Genomic DNA, 27,167 nt, shown 5'->3' with positions numbered 1-27,167 from the left:
TTCTATTTTGTCACTTTTAACTATGTAGCCTCCGGTGTGGTATGTGTAGACAAGCAATCAAATGCAAAGCCTCAGCTGTGCAATCCCTCCCCAAGCACATAGTTATTGACTTTGGCAAGTACGGCCACCAGTTTGAGGAAGTTCTATTTAGTGTAAAAACTGTACAGCAAAGCTCTTACTCTGCTGCACTTTCAACAATGTTTCATTAACTCAGTAGAGTGGAACGGAGCCACACAAACACAAGCAGAGCAAAATCAGAAATCCATCCCAAGACTCCCCCTAATTCAAACCGGATCAGGACTGCGCCCCAGGGCATGCTCTGACTCCCCCTGGGACTGGTGTAACTACAGCAGAGCGCTCAAGCACAGTCCTGCAGTCCTCCCAGCAGATTCACTAGCGCTAGTGACCAGCATTTGCTAAGAGCACTGGGAACAGGGAAGTCTTTTTGACTTTCCCATAGAATGAAGGAGGACAAATGACAACTTTCTTTACTTAAAAGGTCCAAGACCTCAAAACGGATTAGCTAATGCTGCATTGCTGACGTGCGCTGACCCATTTGGAGAGACAGACTGCTTAAGGCGGCCAGCATCAAACTGACTCAGATCCTCATTTAATTCAGATCAACTCATGTTTCTAAAAATACACTGCAGTGCCACTGTTCATCTCACAAGAAAAAAAATGAATAGGGAGCTGCACAGTAGCCAAGTTACAGATTTAAAAGGGCATGTGTTATACATTTTTTTGTTCCTACAATGTATTATTTAAGCTCCGTGACAGCACTGTTCACACATGCCTCATTTGTTCTTGCTTGACAAGAAGTGAACTCTATTCTTTCCCCTCTCCTCCTAATGTTTACACATATCAAGTATGAGAAAACCTCACCATTTGATAATCACAGAACCAGATGCTGAAAACATGTTTGATTCAGACTGATTTATATCATAATCTCAATAAAATAAATACAATTATTTTCTGCAATCACAGTAACCTTCCCTGCAAATAGAAATGTATTGGTTATAAAGCCGACATAGGAAAGAGTTTTGCAATTTCCCAAGAGTCTTGCTCAGAGATATTTCTGACCAAGAATTTTAGCCTTTGCTTCTTAGGGTTACTCACCAATGAGTGCTTCTTTCGTGAGGAAAGTTCAAGTGTTGTATCATACAGGCTTTCAACAAAGTTCCTCAGACAAGGGACATTCACTTCATTTTTAACAGCCTGAAAGAAATTTTCATGTTAATGAAACACTATTTCACAAGCTGTTTTATCTAGTTTAAAGCAATTATGCGAACAACCTGAAAAATAAACTCACAGCAGCTACGGGGACAAGAATTTCAACAAACAGTCCTGCCAGTGCATGCTTGATATCTTTGTCTTTAACTTCAAGGAAATAATGTGCACATTCCTAAAACAAAACAAAACAAGAAACATAAATTACATGTCAGCTGGAAAAAAGCCCTCTAAATGTTTGCTGAATGCACATCAAGTGTCAGTGACTATTTTTATCTTGCAAATTCCACAGAAGACATTTGTCCATTAACTTCTAAATCTGCATTTTGCAGCAAGCACAATGCAGGACACAAGTCAAGATCAAGGATCTGTTACTTTAGCCATGATAATCCACAAACTCTCCACTGATTCCAGCTGTCTTCAGTGGTGCTTTGGGGATGGAAATGGAGTTGGACTCAGGGGCTGACCTCATGCCTTCCCTGTGTATACCTTCAGAAGCAGAAGTAATACCCATCACGGACTGTTTTACACAGTGCCCTGAGAAGCCATAAAAGGAGCGTACCTCTCTGCTAAGATACTTAAGAGAAGAAACAATGCTACTAAATATTTTGGGATAAATTTCACTGCTAGGATCCATTGCAGATTAAGGGTCAAAACAGGACTGTCCTATGTGAAGGAAGAGACCTGTACTGCAAGCCACCACAATTTCCAGCCTGCAAATGGGGACTGAGAGAGAAAATAAAAATGTACTTTTGTCCTAAACATGCAGGGAACTACTATCCACACAGCTGTGCTGCTCAGGAGGTGATGTAGGGGAGATAAGCAGTCAGCCACTTGTGTGTTTCCGTACAACCTCTCTGAGGATGACAAATCATGCTGCTCCAGTTATTTCTTCCTCTCTGGGTCCAAGGCCAAAACAGGCACTGGCTTTACAAGGAAGGACCACATTGACCTTTTTTACTGCAAATACATGTATGGCAGTTTACACTTTAGACCATATATAATTTTTCCTGGCTCAGTCGGGATGCTACAGCACATGGCTTCAGTCACTCCAGCTGTTTCTGCTACACAGCTGAGGCTCCTATGCAAAGGCAGTAGCCTTCCTGAGCTGCTTGTGCACTCTGTGCTGGAGCTCGCTCCTGAGATTAGGTCACCCTTTGAAAGTGTCTCTCTCTACTAAAGCGGAGATGGTGTGACACAGCTTGTAGCTGAAGCACTGCATGTAGATACTTATATTAACAGGCAAACGACCCTAGGAATTGAACTGTATTTCACCAAAGTGAGCAAAATTAGTTTTCCTGCATACACAGTGCATCTTATAATGCACTGTAATATTTATAAGAATTAGTTTTGAGCTGAGATACTGTAGTCAAGGAAGGTAGAGATCATTTGCATCCAAATTTTCAGTTCTACTTTACAGGTGCTTTACCACCAATTTCAAAAGCAGTGAACACTGGATCCCATCATGGGATACATGCTGTGCCATAAAGTCATTCACTCTTACTAATCATGTGCCCTGAACACACACTACTTTGTATCTTGCCAGCTCTGGATAACTTACATTAAGTCGACACTTGTGTTTGTATAATGAAGTGTAAGGTAAGAAGCAAAATGAGCTGTTTCTGTGTAGTTAAAATATTTTTTAAATACGATTTAAAACACATTGCAAAACTGAAATAAAATATGTACACCTGTGTATTTGTATTCCAACGTCAAATCCTTACTTGTAGGCATGTGACATTGATTTTTCACTCCATTGACAAGTTGTTCTTTATATGGAGGTTTATATAAAACATGTATTTTACTGGATGAGTGGCTACAAACCATGTAGCCATGAGGGTGATCCCAAGAAAAAAGAGAGGAATAAAAAGGTTAAGCTAAATAAGCTTGCTGATGGGAACAGAAGCCATTGTACAGTACCAGCAAGAATGTGGACTTTTAAAATATTTAAACATAAAATATTTTCTTTGCTTTTATAAAATTATGTCATCTATTATTTTAAAGCGTTCATGTAGCTAAACTATGCTCTGTACTAGTGGCTTTCAAACCAGATGGGTACAGAATGTGTCCTACAGGCAGGGGTGTGAAGGTGTGGTGGAAGGAGGCAACACATCCAGCTTTTGTCTCAATTCTTTGTGTTTTTCACCATCAGAATTTTGTCTCCGCTCTGGCAACTATGTCAATGGTGGAAGATTCACTTTGGACGCAGTAAGCAGCCAGGGAAACATAGCTAGGCAGGGACACAGGGCAAGGAACAGCTGCAGGACAGCAGTGTGGAAGGTCCAGGGGTCTAACAGAACAAAATCTCTTTCTGTTGGAGGATGAGATGCAGGGACTAGGGTATACAGCTGGTGAAAAGTTTGTATGGAATGATACACTCCAGAGTGCTGAGGTTCAGAACAAGCAGAAAGTAGTACATACATTTATGTGGGAAAGACACATGGAAAATCTCCTGGAGTATTACAGGAAATATAGAGGAAAGCCCATTCTAAAAGGTCTGGGAATCACAGTTACATACTTAAGAATTTTACCTGCATAAACTGAAGAGAAGCTTCAAAGTCCTCCACAGGATACATCTTAATTCGAAAGAATTTCATTCCCATTATAAGACTGATAATGCTTTGAATGACATATGGGCTTTGTTCTTTATGCCGTAACTCTTTTAACTCTGCCATAAACTTCTTCTTTACAGCAGGAAATCTGTGAATTCACATCAGTTAGTACAAAATACTACACATTAATTTTTGAAAGGTATTGTAAGGTATATAAATGCGGAAAAATGTAAAGATGACTCAACTTTGGTTATAATATACTGTTTCAGTGAGTAAATGAATGGATTTCTTTTTGTTTAGTTTTTTTCCCACTTCTGATAAATTCAGAAAAGAAAGCAAAGCATACAGCCTGATCTTAGTTCCTTTAGATAATCACATCTTTCAAATTATTTTCTTACCATGCCTCTCTTTTACATAAGAAGTAACAATATCATTAGAGTAACCCCCTTACATGTTTTTAAAAAAACAAGGTGAAAGATAGTTTTCTTGCAAGTACATGCAATGTTTTCAAAAGAAAATGCTTAAATGATAACCACGAAAATATTCAGATAGGCTGTTCCTCCCTTCAGATTTTTTTTTTTCTCACAGCCATCACAGTAACACTTAAGCATTAACTACAAGAACCTGGGATGCAAAAGCCTGTGACAATTTTTGATCTCCCCCACAAATGTATTGCAGTTGTCTTTTGAGACACACTGTCCATAACAATAACATATAGGAAGATCATCCAACAGGACCTCCTATCCTTTTTGAGACAAAAGGAAAAGAATGTCATTTTCATGGGCAAGTGCAGCATGTAACAACCTTTTTTTATCGCCTCTGACAGAGAACACAGGAGAGTGGAAAGAAACAGGTTGGCAGGAAGAAGCCCATTAGCAGTAGTAACATCTCAGCAAGGCCCTTCAGAATTGAAGAAGAAAAGGAGGTATGGAGATAAGAAAAAATATGGAGAACAGGTATATCTTTGACAGTCAACATGAAGCTTTGGATCCAGATGTCACTTCCACTTTTGCCTTTGACCCAGCCAATTTAGAAGCCCAGGTAAGACCTTAGCTGAAGTCTGTGTAAGTTGTGTGATTTTCAGGAACTCAAATGTTTCAGCTACATCAACCTAAATTGACTGGTTTTGTAAAGCCAGACTCACCCTCAGCAACACCAAGAAGTCAGGAGACAGAGATCACTGTGTTGGGGCAGTAAATTTCACTCTCTGCTTAGTTTGTGGTGTAAGCGTATGGTAGGATGTTGTATTGGGTACGTGAGTTTCTGAATCTGTCTGCTTCCAGATTCAAAATTTCAGACCTGGTCCACAAAGTGGTTTATGTCATCTGCTCTAGGAAGTGCAGCACGAAGGACTTGGAAGCATTTGCATTAAGTTCTGAACTGAAATAATTGCAGAGAAACTTAAAAATGTTCCTGTGTTGGAGGATAGGCATTTTTTGGTTTGTCTAGCTAGAGAAAAAATACCATACAGAAAAACATTAATTAAAATACCTATCTTCAGCCCTTTGAGCTTTCCACAGATGTCACTGCTGAGATAAGTAAAACAATGCTGCTGTAGTCAAGTTGAATTTACTCAGTATCACTAGACTAGATGCAGAAAGCCTGTGACTCCCTAGAGTTCTATGCTCTAGAACACCTGGATGAATAGAGGCCAGTAAGCTAAAGCTATTTATTCCTACACTGCCTTTTAAGAAAGTGAGAAAATCAGAAAATTCACATGCTAAGTAAGTAGAACTTCTTAGATTATGTGGGAAATATGATATTCAGTTTTGCTTACTTTGCTTGAGCTAGAACACCTATTACTTCTGCATACAAATCCGCAACAATGTGCATATTTCCAGTGTTAGGACCAAGGTACCTAGCAAGAGACAAGAAAGAATTTTTGGCTGAGAAAGCATCCTGCTTAAACCACTGCTATTAAAAAATTAAGAAAGTAAATATTTTCATAGAATTTTTGTATGAAAAAGAGCCTTACCCTTCTTTGTACTTAAAGTGCTTGAAAGCCAAGTTAATAACATCATTTACCAAACTGTCTATTACAGGATGAAGTGGAATCTGGAAACACAAAATAAAACATAACAAGCACACACATATTACATTTCATGCTGTATACCTTAGTGCTAGTATTACTCATCGGTATCTCCCATACAGAAATACGGTATCAGCTGAAACAGCATCTAGCTAACAAAACAGCTGAAATGAGCCAGCCATTTAAATTTTGCTTAGTATTGAAGAGAAACACTTGGGCTCCAAAGACTTGGCAAAGTCAAGTCCGTATCAGCACAGAATATTATGTATAGTAGAGGTGCAAGAAAGACAGCAATGAACACGTGTAGGATGTATCTCTTGTTTTTATGAGATTCTTAAAGATGGAAATAAGAAAGAAGAATCCTAAAATTCAGTTGTATTGGTAATTTCCATCATTTATTAGTTAATGGATAATTTAAGAACTCCATACCTGTTTCAAAACTTCTATTAATACTAAAGAAAAAATAAAATCAATAGCCAGATCTCTTCTCTCCATTAAATAGTCCCTCTGCTGTTCATCACTGCAAAATCAAACCAAGAAACACAGTATTTAGGAGATATATCATAATTTCTATTATATGCCTTCTTCAGTTACACAAATACATTTAACAGGGGATTGTGTTCTACTTTTTAAACAGCAGTCCAGCACTTCAGAAAGTAATGCACTAATATGCTCTTAAAATCTGAGATAAATAGACCTAATCTAACTTGTTACTTTCAATTTCTCTCAAATGTTTATATGTCATGCTCCGTTGCCTCCTTCTTTTTTCCAGTTTAAGATCAACACAAAACTTTTTCAAGAAAAAAACCCAAAACAAAAACAAGGAAGCTTTTGGATTCTATATTCTAACAAATGGATTTCATTTCAATTTCCTTGCTGACAGCACCATTTAGACAGTTCTCACACTTTGGAGGTGAACGTAATTAACTATTTTGTGCTATCACATTCATATTTAGACTTCTGACAGATTTTGAAAAATGCCTTAAAAGTACTGATGGAGAAATCATAACCAAACTACATTCTCTTTTTAAAACTGTTTCACTGTTATTTTTTTAACTTTAGCATCAGATGTCAAACATTCAAATGTGCAGGTTGCTGAAGCTGAACCCACAGAACACTGGACTCACTACTCTTTAATCAAGATGTAGGGAAAGGTGCAGTGATGTGGGATCATCAGCTTCTCTCTCAAACATTCCATCTTTTAAGGGAGAAACAAGGAGTGGGATAGCACTAAATATCAAAGTTTTTCAAACTCCAGGTTTGAAACCTTGTGCAGAACAACCGAGAGGAATAAATCTCTGAGGTGCATAGCCTGCAAAAAACACAAAAAATATCCATTTGGATCACCTGATTACAGTTTCAAACTGTACTGAAAAGATAACATGAAATACATATTACTTTTTTGTAAAATTAAACGTTAGAGACAACTCTGCTGTCCATTTGAAGAAGTTACCACTGATTTCAGTGAGATTTTTGTTTGCATAAATTCAACACAATTCTTACCAACTTTAAGAACTTTAGTGATTTCAATTGTACTTATGTGCTTGTAATAAAACATGCATTTAAGAGTTCTGCTTGATCAGCAATGAAATAAATGACACACATTTTGTTTATCTTGGTTTCACATTAACTGGAGAAAGGACTGGTTCTACGTCCTTTCTGTAACTTTGTCAATTGACAGAATGGCCTTCATTCACTGCTAAGCTGACTTTCAACTAGATTTTGGGTGGAGCTCCTGAAGACATCTATTTATGAGCAGGTGGTCCTGCAACAAGTCAAGAGAAAAAGGCACTTCAAGGCAAGGATTAATCTCATCCAAAAGCAGACATCTAACTGATGAATCAGGCCTTCATATTGCCTAATTCTACTGATATAAAGAGTTTGGAAGATTCTTATTCAGGTTCATGCCTACCTTGATATTTAAACTAGCTCCTACCCTTCATTTCAGCAACTGTTGCCTTCAGTAGTTACTGGATTATAATGTAATACTAATATGAAAAATTGCCTATGCATTTCCAAACACCAGCTCTGCCTGTGCTGATTCTCCTGCTGCTTCACTGAAGTGTAAAGGTAGTACCAAAGTATTCAGAAAAAAATGTAAGCTTGAAGAAAATAGTTGTACCTTACTGTCAGATCTCAATATAAAACAAGACCAATCCGTTGCCTTATTACTAAGGAACTACTGATATCATAAGAGACAAATAAATTTGTTTGGGGGACTTTATTTTTGTATGCTTGTTTGTTTCAAGATCTAAGTCAATGTTGCTAAAGCTCTTTGATTCACAAATTATTGGATTGAGGATAGGTGTATGTGAAATTTGTATGACTAAGCAGAAAGCTATATAGAAAATTCAAAGTGTCACAGAACTATTGCCTCCTCACATGGGTAAAGACAACAAACATAGCTTATACAAACCACTATTTAAATGACATTATAGCATTCAAAACAGCAGTAAGGAACTGTCTGAACTATCAGGACCATAATTCTAAAGACACAATTACTCCATCCATCTAGAAGCTGAGATAAGAGTTCCAGGAACAAGCAGAAAAATATTACAACAACTTTCAAGCAACTGTAACCTCACAAAAGCTGACTGGTGAAATCTTAATACATTCTACCTTAGAATCTGTCAATAATGTATGTATGCATGTTCAAAATCATACCTTTTTGATTTAGTGCTTGTCCTTGGTCTGTACTCATGAGATTCATCTTCTATGCCATTCTGTCTTTTATACCAATCAAACAAAGTGCGCAGGATAGAGGGCAGACAATATTCTGAAAGTGAGCTCATTGAGCTTATTACCTATGGGGAAAATACAAGTCAACAACTCAACTGGTATTCAAGTTTCCCCTCCTCTTTAAAAAAAAAAAAAAAAAAAGTACTAATTCAATGGTTACACATGTTCTTTATTGTTTTGATCTCATGTTTGAGACCCATGGTACAAGCAGTAACTTAATATTCTGCACTTCCTATTGCAACATAAGTAGAAATACAATGGGTTGTATGCTGACAGCGTCTTTCCATTGATGATACTAAAAGTGCACTAAAATTGTGTATCGCATCTCACAACATGCCAGAAAACTATCTAGTTTTTCAAGGGGTTTATTTTAATTTGTTACCACAATTTTGATCTGAGTTTGAGCACATTATAAGGAAAGAAAAAGGGATGAATCAGAGGTACTGTCTTCATGGGTTGCATCCGACTGCTGGATGCCCATCCACCCATTCTCAGAATACACTGAGAAACCCTACGAGCTCTGCAATAATCTTAATCAACTGAATGTGCAGATGCATCTATCTTACTATTAGGCTAACAAACATGGTAACTTAGATTTCTCTTTTATGTATAGGAAAATATTTGCAGTTTTCTGGGTCTTTATTCTTTAAATGTTACTGATTTAGCAGCTCTAGTGGCATACTGGAAAGGAAGACTACTGCTCAGTATAAACTGTGTCACCAATTACAGAAATGTTACTGAACATGTAACTAATTAACTGTGACTTAAACTTCCTATTACAGGAAATCATAAACCTGCAAAACATGAGAAGATAAAAGCTGCGGTGAAAAAAACTTCCATTATCTTACAAAAGGATTATATATGTATTGCAACTGAATGTTCACAGCTACAGCATTTGTGTACATTCTAAGAAAACAGAAAATGACTATTTAAAGTAGGAATAAACTACTGATCTGAAGATTTGTCACCACCTCAAGATCATGCAGGGCTTGATCCTGTGAAATGCTGAGTAGCAGGAGCGAAGTGCTGAAGTATGTAGTTCATGTCAAGTACACTGATTATGTGATTAACTCTGTCAGGATTATCCACCTGCTTAAATTTAAACCAGCACATTTCAGTGCTTGTGGAACAACAGCTGATTTTAATGTCTCATATAAGACCAAGCTTGTGTGAACTCTGTGACTAAGAGCAAAACTGCAAGACTGAGCACCATACATGCAATTCCCAAATGTTACTAAAACCTTAAATGAGAACTTTTGTGGATGACAGTTACACCAATAACTCTGATCTCTTTTCATTTTCCAGCCTCAGAATTTAATTAAGTCACAGTGATGTTGTGACTCTAAAGTTAATGAGACAATTTGGGGATAAAGTATTATTATTGTTCAGGTATTATGGCCTAAAATAAAACATGAAGCATTACAAAGCTATAACAACTGCCCCTGTAAAAATAAATTTCCATAAAAGTAGTATTTTAGGAAAGCTTTCAATCCAGTGTTTCCCATGTATTTTATTACCTGAAATACGAAACAAGTTGCTGTGGAGTATGGCATTAAGGCACTGCTTGCAGAAGTGACAGGAGGCCTTTCATGAAGAATTACTTCAGCAACCCAGGCTCAATTATACGAAAGCCTTCAAGCGTAAGACTTCAGATAAATACTTAGAAGACACGAATACCTAGTGTCAGTGCAAACTAACCACTACCAAGTCGGAATGCTTAGACATTTCAATGACTTCTCTATTGTTTTCCTACAGTTTTTCTGAAGCTGGTGCAACAATGGTTGTTAATTATGAGAAGCAGTGAGAAAGGGTTTGCTGGGCAAGGCTAGAATAGAATCACAGAATCATAGAATAGTTTGAGATGGAAGGGACCTTTAAGGGTCACCCAGTCCAACCCCCCTGCAGTGAGCAGGGACATCTTCAACTAGGTCAGGTTGCTCAGAGCCCTGTCCAACCTGACCTTGAACGTTTCCAGGGATGGGGCACCTACCACTTCTCTGGGCAACCTGTTCCAGTGTTTCACCGGCCTCAATGTAAAAAAAATTTTCTTCCTTCTATCCAGTCTGAACCTACCTTTTTTAGTTTAAAACCATTACCCTTGTCCTGACACTACAGGCCCTACTAAAATAGATCTAATTATCTTTTAAGAGATCACAATATTTAACTGCAAGTCAAAAGTTGTTTCAATCAGGTCTGCCTGCACATTTACTAACATAGTCATCAATGTTCTTCACTAAATCCCAGCTACTCAATTTCACTCACCACAAAAAGTCAAAGTGATTCCTGTTAAATGTCCTCAAGCCATACTTTCTCTGCTGAATTTACAGTGTATGTCTTTAGTGGTGATAAAAGGTCAGTATAGCTTTTTTAAAAATCTTTCTGTCATTGCACTTTTAAGACAGGAAGGAAGGGTGGACTGGGCAAAGACCTGGCTCCCAGGGAACAGGAAGGGAGGGAAGTCTAGCCAGTGTGTTGGTTACTCAACCCTTTCATTTACTGGAAGTAAGTCCAGGAGTGAGATGAATTCTAGCTCTGTGCTGCTCCTGAAAGGGAGTGCACAGATGTACAAATATGTCCTTGTTGGACAAACGATCATGTTCTCCTATCATAAATGAACTACCTACTGTATAGCTTAAGGGTAAGAAAACTGCACAAGTATGGAGCTGTTTAAAACTTGTGTTCACAGAGCATTAAATATACTTTATGTAAAGGCTTAATATTTATTTTGGACTAATATATAAGAGTAAATTTAATGAAATTCTGCTCAGATAGTTTGCTACAGTTATACACTTTCATAAAGTCTTGCTATATTGTCAAAATGCAAATATAAGAAATGTTTTTACTGACAGCAGATAGATGCTGATTACTTTTTGTATTTCACATACGAATTTCTATGTGCTTTAACAGCAAATATATTCAAAACTGCATTCAATTTCCAACAGTATCATTAATTTCTTGGGTCTGCATTTTTTTCCTATACCATATATTTCATATGTATGCTAAATGTGCATTTTATTGCTGTTTTAATAATGCAGAATTGCAGTATTCATTTTTGCATAGGGTTGGTTTATTTTTTTTTAATCTATTATTTGCACAGTGTCTGCATATTCCGTATTCAAATTTTTCTTGTGTAGACTCCAAATAATGGACATTAGGAGTGAGATTTTATACTTTCTATCAACGCTACTGAAAGCAGAATTTGATAAATGTTGTCTATCTGTAGCCATGCAATAATGTCCTCCCTTTATTCAATGCTTTTTCCACTTAACGCATGTCTATAACAAAGCCCCATAATTACAAACAATACAGATTCAAGGAAAGTAACAGCTGCAATGAAATCCTTGGTCCATGAAATCAACAGCAAAACTGTCATGGACCTCAATAAGACCAGGATTTCATAAGCAATATATGAAATTAAGGAGATAAGGTTAACAGTTTCTGTTCCTAATACTCTAGACTGGGGCAGGGGGAAGGTGGAGAGCTGAACTGCCCCAAGCTCTAATCAAAGAAGCTACATGCTCTAATTCTGTTGGACCCTTTGAGACAAAGCATTTCTTTTCTGCTAATGACCGATTTCCAGACAAGTCAACTCTAATTGAAAAATCTGTAAAATGAAACATTAGGAGCAAGTTTTGCAGTTGCATTTGTGTAGATCTCCTTTCATCCACATCTTTGTTCTAAGCATTTTTTTGGACAGTGCTATGAAGTTAAATCTCCCTGGCAATGGTTAAAACTGGTAACTCTTAAGCTGGACTCACTAGTTTTCATTTATGACCTTGGGTTTTGTAAGGAAAAAAACTGGAGTTTTTAATACCCTAGTTTTATAAATGGGTAATTTCACCTAGCTTGCTTACAAATTAGCACTGTTTATAGCTATTTTACTACCAGGATAACAGTTTACATGAAAACCCATTTATTTCTAGTGTGCAGCAAGTTCAGTTCTGAATGTGTTATCTTTAATTTTGCCTTCAGTTTTACTTCTTTACACACTGCTTGAACGTGAACTTCTGATCAGGAGCCAAGGTTGTTCTATGACCTCATCACCACCATTTCTTATACTTCCTGTATGATGTGCCCTTCTGCTGGTGAAGGACAATGCGCAAAAAGCAGGGAAAGGGAAAACATAAAAGGGTCTAACTCCAGTGCTACTGCAATGATTATGACACTGTTATTTACTTACTACATCTAACAAATGTAATATTGGATGGGAATAATTATCAGTATGTCATTTACCACATCTAGGTTGTTATGAAAAAGGGACACTTCATCATTAGTATTTTGCTTAGTGTCTTCTTTATGTATAATTGTATTTTCCACATTTTTCATTATTTTTATTTTCCTTTTTTTACCTTGACCTATTTTTGGTTTCCATCTCCTAAAAGTATATAAAACATTAATAGCTTTCCAATCTGTATTCTTCAATTTAGTGCACTTCTAAGAAGAGAGTAGTATAATTAAAATGAGCACAAATTTTTGTGCCGTTTATGCTGAAACTCTGCAACAGGCACCTCATACTGACAGTTTCATATGAAAACTAAGCCATGCTGTTAAGTTTTCACTTCCATAGCTAAAACTTTTCAATCATTTTGTATTCTCATATGCAAAAATGTTTGCAGGTTCATCCAAGATTACACAGTTCCCTTCTGCCTCCAGTGTTGTCAGTTCATAGAACATTTATATACCTTGTTAAGAACAGCAGATACTTCAGTAGGGGCTGAGAAAGACTAATAAAAATGTGTCTTTGGGTGAGGATAAGCCTCTTGGATAATTATGGGTTTTTTTCACCCTAGCTTTTGATCTTTCCATGTACTGCAACTTTATGGTTTCCTGTAATAGAAAGTTAAGTCATAGTTCAGTAGTCCAATGTTTAATAACATCTCTGTAATCTGGGACACAGAGCATCCTAATGCTGGAGCAGTATTGCTCTTTGCCAACAGATAACTAGAGTTGTCTAATCAAAAACTTTTAAACATAATTTTAAATATACTATAAAGATATACAAAACCATATGAAAAAACTACATAATTTTCTGTATATATTTTCTTTATATACATGCACACCTACAAAGGAAAATACAGTCAGTTTAAGGAACCCAGTTTGTAAGGCTAATGGTGAGACATTCTGCAAGTCAGGATAAGTAAGATTACTTCATACATTGCTCAAGCCACTGTTATGATTTTCAGGAGGGTGATGCAATTGGCAGCCAGACAGAGCCCACAGGACAATACTGTCTGCCTAACAGGAGGCACTGACACTACATCCACATGGAAAGAAACTGCTCTGCCTGCGTATAGCTAGGTCCCTAGACGCTGGATCCATCACCGCCATAACAACCAGCATTCCTAAAATGTATTTGAGAATGGGCAGGGAAAAATGCAGGTTCTCAGAGAGCCAAAGGTAAAGCTATTTAGGGGAAGTAAGCAGTGCTTTCATACCTGTTTTAAATGGTTCAGGGGTGTCAATGCTAAACTTGATGCTGATTATTCTGGGTAGCTAAAGTTCCATTCTGCTCATCGTTAAGTTACTGTAAAGGGGCATTTTTTGGATGTTTTTTCCCACCTCTGAAGTTGAATTGCAAAAGACAAATTTTAAATCAGGTCATGCCTTAGTTTTGGTGCTTTTTAATTTACGGTTAGAAGATGTAGCTCAGATCTTTTAAAGTGACTAGTGACCTGGTCACTTCAGCATCACCTATCAATTTCATTCAAATTGAACAGAGATAATTTTGATAAAGTAAAAAAAAGAAAATAAGGTTCCTTTGGCAGCGTGTCACTTCTGATGCCTTAAAATTGAAAGTCAAAATTGTTAGACACCCCTTGAAAACGTTTGTTCATGGGGGTTCTCCCTGTTTTCTTCCTTGGTTTCTGTAGTAAAAATGTTAGGAATGTCATGTGTGTGCCCTTTCCTGTTTTTGCTAGATGACTTTATGTGTTTCAGGAATAAACACCAAACTTTTCCACCATACCTGAAAGGGAGAAGCAAGGGATTATCAACCTGGACTTACATTAACCCACAGACTCTTTAAATATTTGAGTTAACTTAAAGAAGAAAACTTAAATGGTTTGATTTAAAAGCACATGTCCTCTTACTTGGATTTTAGTATCATGTGGAATCATGATCTTCAGAATTTTCCAGGTAGACCACACCTTCATCTTTAATGTCAGCAAAATTATTCATACTTTCATGACAACTTTATAATACTGACATGTTATCATTTGCAAAGCAGCTTTGTAATACTGTAGATGTACTGACCTAATCTACTGAGTCAAACGTGCCAAGAAACACTTTTTGCTCTATCTTCCTGCCTCTACTGTAGCTGAGTTCTATCAAATCTCTACAGTGTATCACAAAATTTTAAATGAAAATCTAACTACAATTTAGCCAAACTAGAATTATTTTGGTAAGTATGAACTATGTTCTTGAAAACAGGCTCATTAGCCAGTTTCAGGTCCCATCTCCCAAACAAAGGCATACCACAATGCCAGGAGAATTAAACTCTCAAAATCATCATGCTGTTCAAGCAGATAACAATGTGAAACCTGGAAAGGGAAACATTCCCAACAACTAAGGCTGAGGCAGACTGATAGTCTGAACATTTCAATCTGAATAGTTCAGAAAATTTCAAGGCACTGAAAACAAGGTTTTCTGACAAGACATCTAAGGCACACTCAGCTTTATTCGTCTGTCAACTCTACACAAAGGTAGGACTTTAGTCCAGTTAGAAATACATGCAAATGTTGTGTATAGCAAAATTTGCCTTTGTTTTTTGTTTGCATCTGTTTTTTTCCTGCCAGCATTCAGAGTAAATTGCTACAGTTGTAAATACGCAGTTGCTTTACTCCAGGAAGCATTGGCTGTTCTCATTAATTTATCTTGACTTAATTGTTCGATTTTCTGTCTATTTACCAATAACTAGGAGAAGCGTTAAGTCTTCTAATTCTTCCTTGTAAAGGGCCACAATTTGCTTAACCATGAATATTTATCAAATCATGGCCACCCATTATGTGTTTGTTTAATACACTGCAGGAACTGTATCACAAGGTTTGCATATGGGTGGCTTATTTTGTTTTTCTTTCCCATTTGTGTTTGACACCCTTCCCACAGGAAGGAAAAAAAAATATATATAAAATTTAAGTCAGAATACCACAAAAAGTTTCATTAGGCAGGTAGGGAGTACTCATAAAGCAGTCTCCTTTAGCCTACAGTGGCTGGCTCCCCTGTGGGGTCTCTCTGCGGTCAGCAAGGCGGACAGGGATGCACAAGTCCTACCGTTCATCTCCTGCTCTGAACAGCCCTCCATGCAGGCTAGTCCTTCCCAAAAAGCAGCTACAGAACCGCCTAGAGAGCGTAACTTTGCCAAGCTAAAATTATGAAGTGAGCCTTTGTGAATGCCAGTGGGGTCTCACAAGGCATCCTTGCTTCTGGTGCAATGCCCTAGAAAGCACGATAAATGCGTTAAATTCGTGTGAGGTTCTAAAGTCCTACTATACCTACCTCCTCTCTCAAAGTTAAGTTAATCATTATGGTACTTGCAGCTTATGGCATTAGCCTCAGTTGTTTTCAGTGTTGTTGCTGTGGCTGCTGCTTCTGCCTCTCTGTCCTGTATTTCTGGCATGGTTGGCCGCACACTGGTGTGGGCAGCCATGGAGATAGAAGCAATGGTGACAACAATGGCAGCTGAGGCAGGAATAGTGGAGCAGCAGCAAACCTTGTTGCTTATGATACACCTTCAGTTTATCCTTCCTCTGCTGGGAGTGAGTTTTGTGAGTTCTGGCATCCTTAATGCAAGTTAAACGCTTTAGCACCTATCCTTCTCTATTTCAAAATAGGTTACTTAAGTAGGAATTTTTTGTAGATTCTTTTTTTAAAGGAAGACTGTTGACAAAAACTCATTCTCTTATATCATTAAAAAGTGTGTATATTGCTGTTGGTTTTATTTTTGTACTTGTTCCATTTCCCTCACATAATAGATTTATTAATTTAATGCCAGATATAAATTCCATTTTATTAATTACATTTTTGTTGTTTTATTAAATGAAATCTAATTAATTACATAAATTCTATTTCAGTTTTTGATTCTTTTTTCCTGCCAATCATTTTTCTCTAATTATATTTACCTTGTCATATATAGGCATTGACTCTAAACTGAATTTATGCTTAATTTTAAATACAACAGGTTGGCTTAGCCTATGTGAAGTGTAGAGCGCATGTAAATCATGCTCGGTCACAGCTACAGAGACAAAGCAGACTGATGGGACTAACAGCAATGACAATGATCCTAAAGGCCCTGATAACCATATGAGAAACCCCATAACAGAAAGATTGGGGGCTGTGCACCTGTTTCAAAACCAGATATTCTGAAAAGATACAAAGTTTGGTTCTAAATCTCCGTCAGGGAAAACAGCCAGGAAATAATATGCATTTGCCTAATACACTATAAAAAGCAAGAAATTCTATGGCAAAAAAATACTGAGCTTGAAAACACTGCAAAAATCCTCCTAATTTAAACCCAAGAATGGTTAGGCAAAGCACTCATCACTTGACTAGAGAGATATTACTTTTGAAGTATGCAATGATAAGGACACTAGATTGCCTTCTAAGTATTTGTCTTCTAGCCTGAGGAATGGAACTAATGTAATTTCAAGTGTCTTACTTGATCAAACTGGGGGTCTTCTCCTCGTTGCAGAGATTTGGTCAGTGGCTTCTCCTAAGAGGAAATACAGTAAATATGTATTACTGAAAACCAATACTATGATATATTCTATCAACTCTACTATTATTTTTCTTGTTAGATTTTTACTCACATAATTTGCCTCCTGATCAGTTTCATGCTGGAGCTACCATTTGTTTCATATGCAAAGGAGACCTCTGCATAAATATGACCTAATACTGACATGATGTCTTTAGTGTCTTTCCAAGAAATTAAAGGATTAACCAGCTATTACACCTGAGTTACTTGGTGCTCACACTGATGATAAATTCTTTCAAAATCATAAAAAACACCTGTTATTTCCTCTACTACAAAACCAAGGAGCTCTATTTAGGTACATGATGTACTTACCTGTTGTACTACTACCCGGCAATACAAACATGTCCATAGATACAGTGCATCACGCAGTGCATACTGAAAGAAAGTGATTTTAGAAGGATCCCATACCATAGAGTTCATTTTTAAGGAACATAATTGTGGAAGAAATTATTACTGAAAATAAAAAAAAACCCTCATTTTTGGAATGGAAGCAAATTTTCAGGACACATTCTCAGAGTACCTGCGAAGGCCAAGGAGAACTGCCCATCTCAGAAGGAGTACCCATGTGTGAACATCCATTTACCTTTATGGCTTTGGTGCCACAGGCTCAATTACTGAGGCATGTAGAAGTACATAGTTCATTGAAAAATGCAACAGTGTACAAAACCTGAATCTCCTAAACCACACTGAAAATAAACAATACATGAAGCCAGACGACAGTCTGAAAAAATATGTCACCGTCACAATTCTGTGCTGAATTGTACTGCTGTTGCTGGTGTCTGAAATGTGCCAGTGCCTTATTCATTAGTAAATCATGCATCTTCTTCTACAGCTGCAAGATCAGGGCTCTCCCACCAGCTCAGCATGAGATTTTCTGTTCAGCTTTCAGCAAACTATTACACTCATGAGCATCTGTTAATGTATCAGGCAAAACACTGTCACTGCCAGGGGATGTGAGATGCAAAACAAAGAAAACTGTAAAGCTGCTGAGATAATGGAATGGAGAGACTTGAGGCAGTCCAAAGCTTTCTATTATTTCATGTTTCTCTCTGGAGAAAGTGTTACCCAGTATAATCTGCCGACTGATTTTGAAATTAATTATGCTGATCCATTTATAATGCCAGCTGGCAAGGAGGCTGGCTGCAGGGTGACCACAGTATCCCCTGACTACCTACCAAATAGAAAAATCAACAAAATGTTTTCTACTGAGTCACTGATTTATCCAGGACAGTCGTTAATATTTTTCATTGTTATCTCTAATGTCTAAAGTGACTCCTTCAAGTGACATTAAGGCAACTATTAATTAGAACTTTATGGCAGATTATTGGTAATGAACAGACACAGTAAAACCCTTTAGCCCAGAAAGAGACAGGACACTACCCCACCTGCAGTCCTCCTCAATCAGTAACTCTGTGCTACCCCACCTAGTTGTGTCCATGGAAGACAATACTTCTTTTGTCTATTGTCCCACAGTGAAAAGGACAGCAGATGAACTTTCAAAAGCAGTGTTCGATTACTTTAGAAAGAAAAAGATTCCTTAAGTTTTCATGAGTCCTGGACAAATCAATGTACTGAGAATTAGTGCAGCTTAGAAAAAAACCCCAACAATCTTCTTTTTTTTTTTAATTAAATTTCTGATTCTGTTACAAAAGACTTGTGCTACCACAGACAAGTTTTTAAAGGTCTGTTTCAATAATGCTTTAGCATGCAGCAGTCTTGTGTTCATACCCGACGGTGCAATGTTTGGCTTTCACAGTAGTATCTAAAATCCTGCAGAAATGCATCCAGTGTTTCAGGCAGAAATAAGGTGTGAGATTCCTTGTCACATGTTTATCTGTAAGGTGGCACAATTAAATGAGACAAAACATGCTCTGGGAACCCAGGTCTGGAACTGCAAATCTGAAAGTGTCCTAATCACCTGTCCCCTATCTCTGGAAGCACAGACACACCTCACAACTACCTGAGTTTCCAATGATGATGTTCCCCAGGGGCTGGGCTTCTGAGTTAGTGAAGATCCCCCCTCCATTTTGGCAAGGCAATACCACTCATCTCTTTCCCTCTTACAGGCAACTAGACCAGGGCTTCCTTAGCGATGGTACATTCATGGGCCATGCAAGACTTTGTCATAGCAGAAGACAGCCCTGGGATGGAGACCAGCCAAGGACACCCATCAAAACCCAGGAAGGGTGCTGCCACCATAACTTCTCAATGTCTCTAGTCTGGGGCTTTAACTTAGGCCTTTTTCTCCCCTTCATCCCATCCTGCACCTACTGTAGTTCCTGCTGTTTCCCCTCTCCTTGTACTCCTGCCAGGCAGCAGCTGCTGCTGCAGCTGTCTCAGCCTCCTCTTCATCCCCCTGTTCGGGTTGCTGCTGTTGCTGCTTTTTCCTCGACTCTTTCCAGCTACAGCGCTGCCACTGACACTGCCTGCCGTGACTGCAGCGACAGCTCAGCCCAGCTGGACTCAAGCTGACCCCATGAAGCCAAGTGTCTCTGCACATACCCGCTGTTCTGGGAGCGAGCTGCCCATGTCAGAGCAACTCCTTGCACCCCTGTTGCAATGAATGGCAATAACCATGGAAAATTGTATTTGGAGCTTGGAGATTTGAGAGAAGTCAAAGTAGGAGCTATTACTATTTACTTTATTCCTAATGATGAGTACTGAATAAATAATGAGCCGAATGAAGATGAAGGGTCAGATACAAATACGGTTTTTGGCGTTTAAGAGCTTCTAATATATAAAAGGATGATTGCTTGCACAGTGAGGGTGACAAGTAACCATCTCAGGAAGATGCTGCTGAGTAAATTCAAAGACAGCTCAACTACACGCAAGTGCTTCAAGTGTTCTTTAAAAACAGCAGGTTTTTCTTTAGGCAATAGATAATTTCTTCTTATCTACTGTAAACAGCTTGCCTATTCTATACCACTTCATTCTAATATCCTTACAAATCTTACCATTTCATTTAATACAGCACTTTCCACATTGTTGGTATGGCAGCTACTATATAAAACATATTTATACTCATGGTAGACATTTTCATTATATACCAAAGGTTCAGGACTGGCAAAGGCAAGGTTAAAACATATATTAAAGTGAAATTGCCTCTAAATAATAGACTCCATAACAGTCTGTTTACTCTGGAGATACATTTATTTAAAAGTTTAAAAAAAAATCTTAAAAATGTTTTCCAGCCTCAAGGCACTATTTTATTTTTATTTATTTTCTTGCCCACCCAGTTCAGAAATGGCAAAGAGGCCCTTTTACATTATGAGTTGACTGTTTGAGTCTCTGTAGCTATAATACATGCTACAGAAATGTCTTCCAAATCTTGGATGAATAGGTAGGCTGAATTTGGAGCCAAAGCCTACATCCACAAAATATGAATAAAAAAAGTTTTGATTAATCTGAAAGAGCCCGTACCTTTCTGTGCTATAAAAAACATCAGAAAATTTCAGAAGAATGGGCTCTCAATATAACATTTCCATTTTTAATCACCAAGTTAAACATCCTTATTTCTTGTTTGAAGTGCTGCCTTCAATTGTACACTCTGTATTTGTTCATGCTGGAAACTCCCATGACATGAATACACATTAGAGATAAGCGGTAAAGATCAGCAAAGACATTTTTGCAAATAATATTTGAAACTATTGTTTTTCAATAAAACTATCTAAACTTTTTGCATCACCAATGTTTACAAACCAAAATGCTCACCTAAAAATTAATTTCCTTCCTCTGCCCCACTGCTGTTTTGAAAACATTAACAGAATAGAATAAAGTAGACTATGTTGAACATGCAATGGAAAATGTATATTTTAACACATCTACACACATCAACTAAATATAATATTTATAATTTATCTAAAAAATAACAGATCGGTCAAACCGTCTATTCACATGGGTACACTAAAACATTTCTCCAAAGAATGTTAGCTACTTTTAATGGTTAATACATTAATGCTTTTTCAGGGCTGCTACACAAACATAATTGGGTAAATTTGCACAGGAATAGCTCTTCTTGACCACTTGTCACAGAACTGAGTGTTCAGGGAAACATGAAAAAAAAAGGATGTTGTGCCTATTAAGCTTCACCATGCCATGTTATAATAATATATAATGCCCCTTAGAGTTATTTCTAACCTCAGCAACTATTAGGCACATTATTCCTACTGAATTATGACAGGGTACTGTATTGACAGAGTACTGTAAACCCTATATTTTTATAAGAGCATGGAGGATAAAAGGATATTTTGATACAAAACGTAAGTTTTGCAATGCATGCTAAAAAGCAGCTACACATACTCTACTGAGTAGTCTGATAGGATGGAAGAGTTCCCTAAAAGAAACAGCAGAACCGACCTTTTCACATAAAACAGAGTAGACATAGACCACATTCATACTACAGCTACAATATATATAAAATGCATGAAGTGCAGTCTTAAGAACCAAAAAATCCCCATGTGTAATTCTTTCCTGCTTACAATGAATCATCATTATGGCAACACACACACCTCCCCTCCCCCCAGCATCTTTGTCTTACATTCTTTTCAGCAGGAAAGGAAAGTGGTGTTTTATAGGAAAAGGTCTGCTCCAAAAATAGCTGGATCAAAGATACCAGATTTTTTATTTTGCCATTGGTTTTTATATATATATATATATATATATAATATATACGGGTATTGGAAAACATATCGCTGTCAATCTTGCATTGACGTGGTGCGTAGATTATTATCTGTATCATCTAGGAGAAAATGCTATGATACCTATTTGCTTGTTAAAGGCTAAGCACATGCAACTTTATTCCACAGAGGCGCATGGACCCTTCAGATGCACCTGAACTACCAACTTGTTGCCTTGTGGACAGTTTGTCTGGTCCCTGCCTCCACTTCAGCTGTGTGCTCCTACCTCCTCCCTCCCGGAACGGATCTGTGCTAATCCTGCATTGGGCAGGTTCATGCAGCTGAACTTACAAGTATTCACTTCTGTTTTGCCCTCTCAAAAACTGATAGAACAGTCTATGGTCCCATAAAAAAAGCTGTCATACTGAAAATAGCACAGGATGTCTTGGGAAATATTTTTCATCTCTTATTTACCTTTTTACTATTTGGGAATTCTCACCACCGCCCTAGGAAGCCTAGTTAATTTATATCTAAGCAATTAAGAGAGCCAAGCTTTTTGACTGAAAAGCACAATTTGTTTCCTCTGATCGTCTCCCAAATGTCTCACACCTGGAACTTCTATGAAACAGGCAATTAGTGTCCTGTCACAACCATTCTTTGCAAGTCAGCAGGTCCTCATGCATAAAAATATAAATTACCGGTTCAGTGGATGACAACAGAATCTTTCATTTTCTTGCTGCTCTGCTCAGCATCAATTAGCTGCTAGATACCTCTTTTAAGAGGCTGCGTCAGTGACCATGGTACACAGATAGTAAAATAAACAGAAAATAGGATTTCCTTTATTAAACTTTGAAATTCTAAGCATACACCAAAGGAAGTTCTAAAGGCAAACATAATAAAAAAAGATATGATAATATAGCTTCAAGAAACACCACAATTCTGCATAAGACAATATTAAAGACTGCAAAAACGTTAAACTGATGAACATCAAGTAATTTTGAAAAGTAAGTAAAAAAGCAATGCTAATTGTACAAGGTATTTCATATGGAGAAAAAAAGCATTTCAAGTGACTACGAAATGTATGTAAAAGCATTTTACGTGTCCCATAAATTTTTATTTTAGCAAACTCAGGTCAAAAACCTACTTGGCGTTACAGTTATTGCATAAAAATAATGAAAGGTGCATGTTTAGAAGACAGGCTCAGTACTACTCAGTCTATTACTTCTTCATGCAATTGCTTTTTTCTTTGTAATAGCTCTTGTTTCATTCATGTGTAAAAAGATGTGCCCAGTACTGCTGTGCTGCTGAATACAAAACTATGTATGGAAACATCAGTTCAGCTTCAAATACAGGTTTTCACTCACTGGCTCTGACTCTTGCCTCTTTGCCACCACGTCATGTACTGCTCTGACTCAGTGATAGCTTATGTCATCACATCAGGTATTACAGGCTAATTTTTGTCTGACTATCACATTGTTTTCAAAAGGCATCTTTTACCTATGCTGTCTAGCAACAAAATTAAAATGTGGGCACTCAGATATTTTGGTTATGAGAATGTTTAATCTGAAGTAACTGATGTATCAGAAAAAACAGCCAAACAAGCCAAAGAAACAACAAACATTTTCAGAATGAATACTCTACAGATGTAAATTCCAAGCAGCCTGAAGAGAGACATAAGCCCACTTAATTATAGATTGCTTTCTAAGCTATTAGATGCACAGTGCAAAAATTAGCACTGCAACTTTCCCAAAATAGCATGGAACCTGAAAAAAACCCCTTACAGAAAACAAACAAAAAAGTTCTTTCTTTCAGTTACCTTCTGCAAACAACTCAAAAACTCTGACATTCTTACCTGAACAGTAGAAAAATTTCCAGACATGACCTGAACTCAGTGTGGATAATAAACAATCACAAACTTTAAACAAAGGTTAAACGCTGTTTACAGATAAATGGGTAACTGCCAAAAAAACCCCTCTCAAAACAAAACGCCTACTGCTCTCAGCATTTGCATCTTCTCTAATATTTTCCATTGTGACATAAAATGCTCTTCTGTAGGTAAGAATTAAAAAAAAAAAAAAAGCCTTTTACTAAGATATTATAAACCCAAATAAGCTGATGGCTACCAGTTGACAAGTTCCAAAAGAAATATTTTAAATACATGCATTTGTAAATTCTGAAAGCTTGAAAAGAGTACTAAGGATGACTTTACTGAAGTCTGAGGCAGACTCTAGCACAAGTGAGAAAGGAAATTTTATTGGCTGTTTATCTTCAGGTTTGTGTTAATAGGAATTCCTTTTAAAAATTGTAACTTAATGAACACATAAAAATCCTCTGTCTAAACACATGCAAGTTGTAAGGTGGGCTATCATAATACTTTCCCTTGGGTTTCCCTGATTTTAATTACTCCAGTACTATGGTGTAGAGAAAAAGAGGTGAATTTTACAAACTGTATGTTTGATAAATTTTAAAAGAGCACCTAGAAACAAAGTGTGGATACTTAATGTTGACAACAGTTCCATCATAGACCTGTATAAGTAGACTGACAGATTCTAACTTAAAAACTTCCAATGTAAGAAGATAAAATTTTGTTAATTGGAACCCAGTTTGCTGGGGCAGGTAATATGTTAAGTTTTAGTGGCATCTGTACTTATGATGAAAATTCATGAAAGGACCATGATGTACAGCTTGAGGAAGGCCTATACAGTTAATACAATGGATGAACTAAGACAGTGCTAATTGAATTTTAGGTACAGGACTGAGTTTATTAGTAGTCCCAAGTCCAACTAATGATTTACATGGGTTAAGTTCGACACTATCAATACTCCCAACTTCTATACTGATAATCAATTATTACAGATTCAGTGATTTACACTCCTAAAGGAGTTATCAACTAAACTGATACTTGATTGTAAATTTGAATGTTCAAAAAAACTCTAAGCCATTTTAAGTCAGTCATTGCTGAACTAATAAAAATGGTATTAATGAAATGAGAAAGGTCTGTTACAGGAAGCAGCGGTAATAAAACTGTTGAGTTGGAACACAAGACGGTTATTACATTATAAAGCCTGACTACAGCAAGACACACACAAAAAAGACAGGGTTTTTTGCTTATATGATGCATTTGCTTCAAGGTGAGATATGTATGATTTACTTCTCAAACCGCATTAAGTAAATACCTATTTCTCCTTCTGTTGTTTGTGCTGAGACCCATTACAATGCATTTTCATAAAAAGGTTTCTCCATAACAGGAACACAAATGTGCTCAAAATACAGACACCCAGCCCAAGCCATACTCCCTGAAAACAGTTTTCGCCTTGCTCTCGATGTGAAGCCAGGAAAAATGCTTTCTGGAGTCATACTCTTAATAATTAATGATTCTTTGTATAAGGCTTCAGTCAAGAGCGGTGTGATGAGATGCAGCAGGAGAGTTCAATATCTTTCATCTATGAGCCTGTGAGACTGGAATAAACATGATGCTCTGAAAAAACATTTGATACAGTGATTTGTATGCAACTTATTTTTAGCATTGTAAGAACACAAGAGTATGGAGATCTTGACTTCCACATCCACGTTAAGACCTTTGCATGAAACTGCTATTCAAAGCCCTGTTCCAGCTGTTCATCAAGGTGGTTAGGCTAGGTGCTTTTCATCAGCCAATACAAGTATTTTTAAAAAATATTAATTCAGTGGTATGCCTATAATAATCACTTCTATGAAGAAAAGGTTTTTGTGACAGCAGACCTCTGTGGAATGGAAAACCTGAAAGATCCAGTGGTCAATTAAATAGATGTAGGAGATAAAGTTACTGCAGTCAAAAGTGTGTAAGTGGAACAGTACTGTTCCCTCCTTTCCGTCTCTGACACTTCTTCTGAGAGCTGGCAGAGAGTGAGAGGATGCTCTTCCCTGACCTTGATGTACCCTGGTCATTTGGTACATGTTTGTTTCCTAAGCAAAGAAGTTAACTGACGCTCCAATCCTATATGCAAAGAGTTTTACACCAACTGATTTATGAAGAGCAAAGTTATTTCTTCTGTGCAAGGCCACGGTAGAAAAATGCAGGAAGCTTTTTTTTTTCCTGCAGAGAATGGGGGATGTGTTGCTCCTCTCTTAAGCTCATCACATTCTCCGAGTTATTATGAGAGCACTGTCCTCACCTTCGGTCAAACCTCCTGCCCATGGTGGGTGCAGGGCTACAAGGATTTAGGGGATCTCTGGGTTCCAAGCAGTAGATGAGGTTCCTTCTTTTAATGCAATTGTAAGGAACTGGTAAAATGGTAAACTGGTAAAAATAAAAGCAGAGAGGCTGGGAAGGGTGGGCAAGCTTCCCACATATGCAACCCTTAGGAATGAAAATAGAGGACTGGCAACAGATCTCTGCTAAAATGTACAGCAGAGTAAAATGGAGAACGCGTGTCTGGACGTCTACATCCAGGATACTCTATGACCAGGCAGGACAGATACCCCACCAACTACTGAGTACTGAGCCATGGCTGTGCCAGAAAGACTCCTGGCTTGTTTCAGGCAGGGGGGTGGCTGGGCAGGGGGATGGCTGGGCAGGGGGGTGGCTGGGCAGGGGGGTGGCTGGGCAGGGGGATGGCTGGGCAGGGGGGTGGCTGGGCAGGGGGGTGGCTGGGCAGGGCCGTGGGGAGCTGGAGACCAGCCCTGCTGTGACGTGGCTGTGGCTGGGATGTTCAGCCCAGGCACCTGGAATGGGGTCCTGGGCTGTGGGCAGGGGTGGGCAAGACTCGGAGGAGACCATTAAGGCTTATTAGTGCGCTCAAGGCGCTGACTGCTGGTTACCCATTCAGAGTAATCTGATCTGATTTAATCAAAACTATAGGAAGCCCTTATCAGTTGACTTGAATAAATTTAGAGTTGTAATTGCAAGGCTGCTCCAGGCACAGCTGAGAGCTGTAAACAGAAACCACTTTCTCTTAAGCCTCAGACAACCAGGGGTAATAAATGACAGCTTACTGACCCCACTAATGGTCTGCTGTCCTGCAGCCACTGCTGCTTTTAACATCAGGTAGCTACTTACTGTCATCAGCTAGGCATCTGTTTAGGTAGAATAGACTGATAGAAGAGGAAAGGTATATTTTTAAAAGTGAACTCCAGAAATTCTGATGACTGTCAACAGTCTTCTTCGAACTTCCTTTATTTTGGGCTTTCTTGGCTATGTGTTTATCTCAAAGGCTGTAACTGCACCATAACAGATGCATCCCCAGGTGAATTGATCTGAAGCCTTTTTTTCCCCA

General features: G+C 37.8%; 1 protein-coding gene across 6 annotated transcripts in view; it reads right to left on the bottom strand.

Moving 5' to 3' along the window:
* FRY (FRY microtubule binding protein) overlaps positions 1-27,167 on the bottom strand; it is a 217,736-nt gene that overhangs the window by 106,869 nt on the left and 83,700 nt on the right. For all 6 annotated transcript variants that reach the window (XM_037377269.1, XM_037377265.1, XM_037377267.1 and 3 more), the window contains exons 3-10: positions 17,201-17,254; positions 8,473-8,612; positions 6,238-6,328; positions 5,755-5,834; positions 5,557-5,637; positions 3,759-3,927; positions 1,310-1,402; positions 1,117-1,215 (exon numbers count right to left, since the gene is read on the bottom strand). In XM_037377269.1, the coding sequence (XP_037233166.1) occupies positions 1,117-1,215; positions 1,310-1,402; positions 3,759-3,927; positions 5,557-5,637; positions 5,755-5,834; positions 6,238-6,328; positions 8,473-8,612; positions 17,201-17,254 (807 nt within the window). The remainder of the gene's footprint in view (positions 1-1,116; positions 1,216-1,309; positions 1,403-3,758; positions 3,928-5,556; positions 5,638-5,754; positions 5,835-6,237; positions 6,329-8,472; positions 8,613-17,200; positions 17,255-27,167) is intronic.

This window comes from Falco rusticolus, chromosome 2 (genome assembly GCF_015220075.1).
Source record: "Falco rusticolus isolate bFalRus1 chromosome 2, bFalRus1.pri, whole genome shotgun sequence".
NCBI lineage: Eukaryota > Metazoa > Chordata > Aves > Falconiformes > Falconidae > Falco > Falco rusticolus.
The sequence above is the reverse complement of the archived record's forward strand: the minus strand, read 5'-3'. Positions and strand labels throughout refer to the sequence as shown.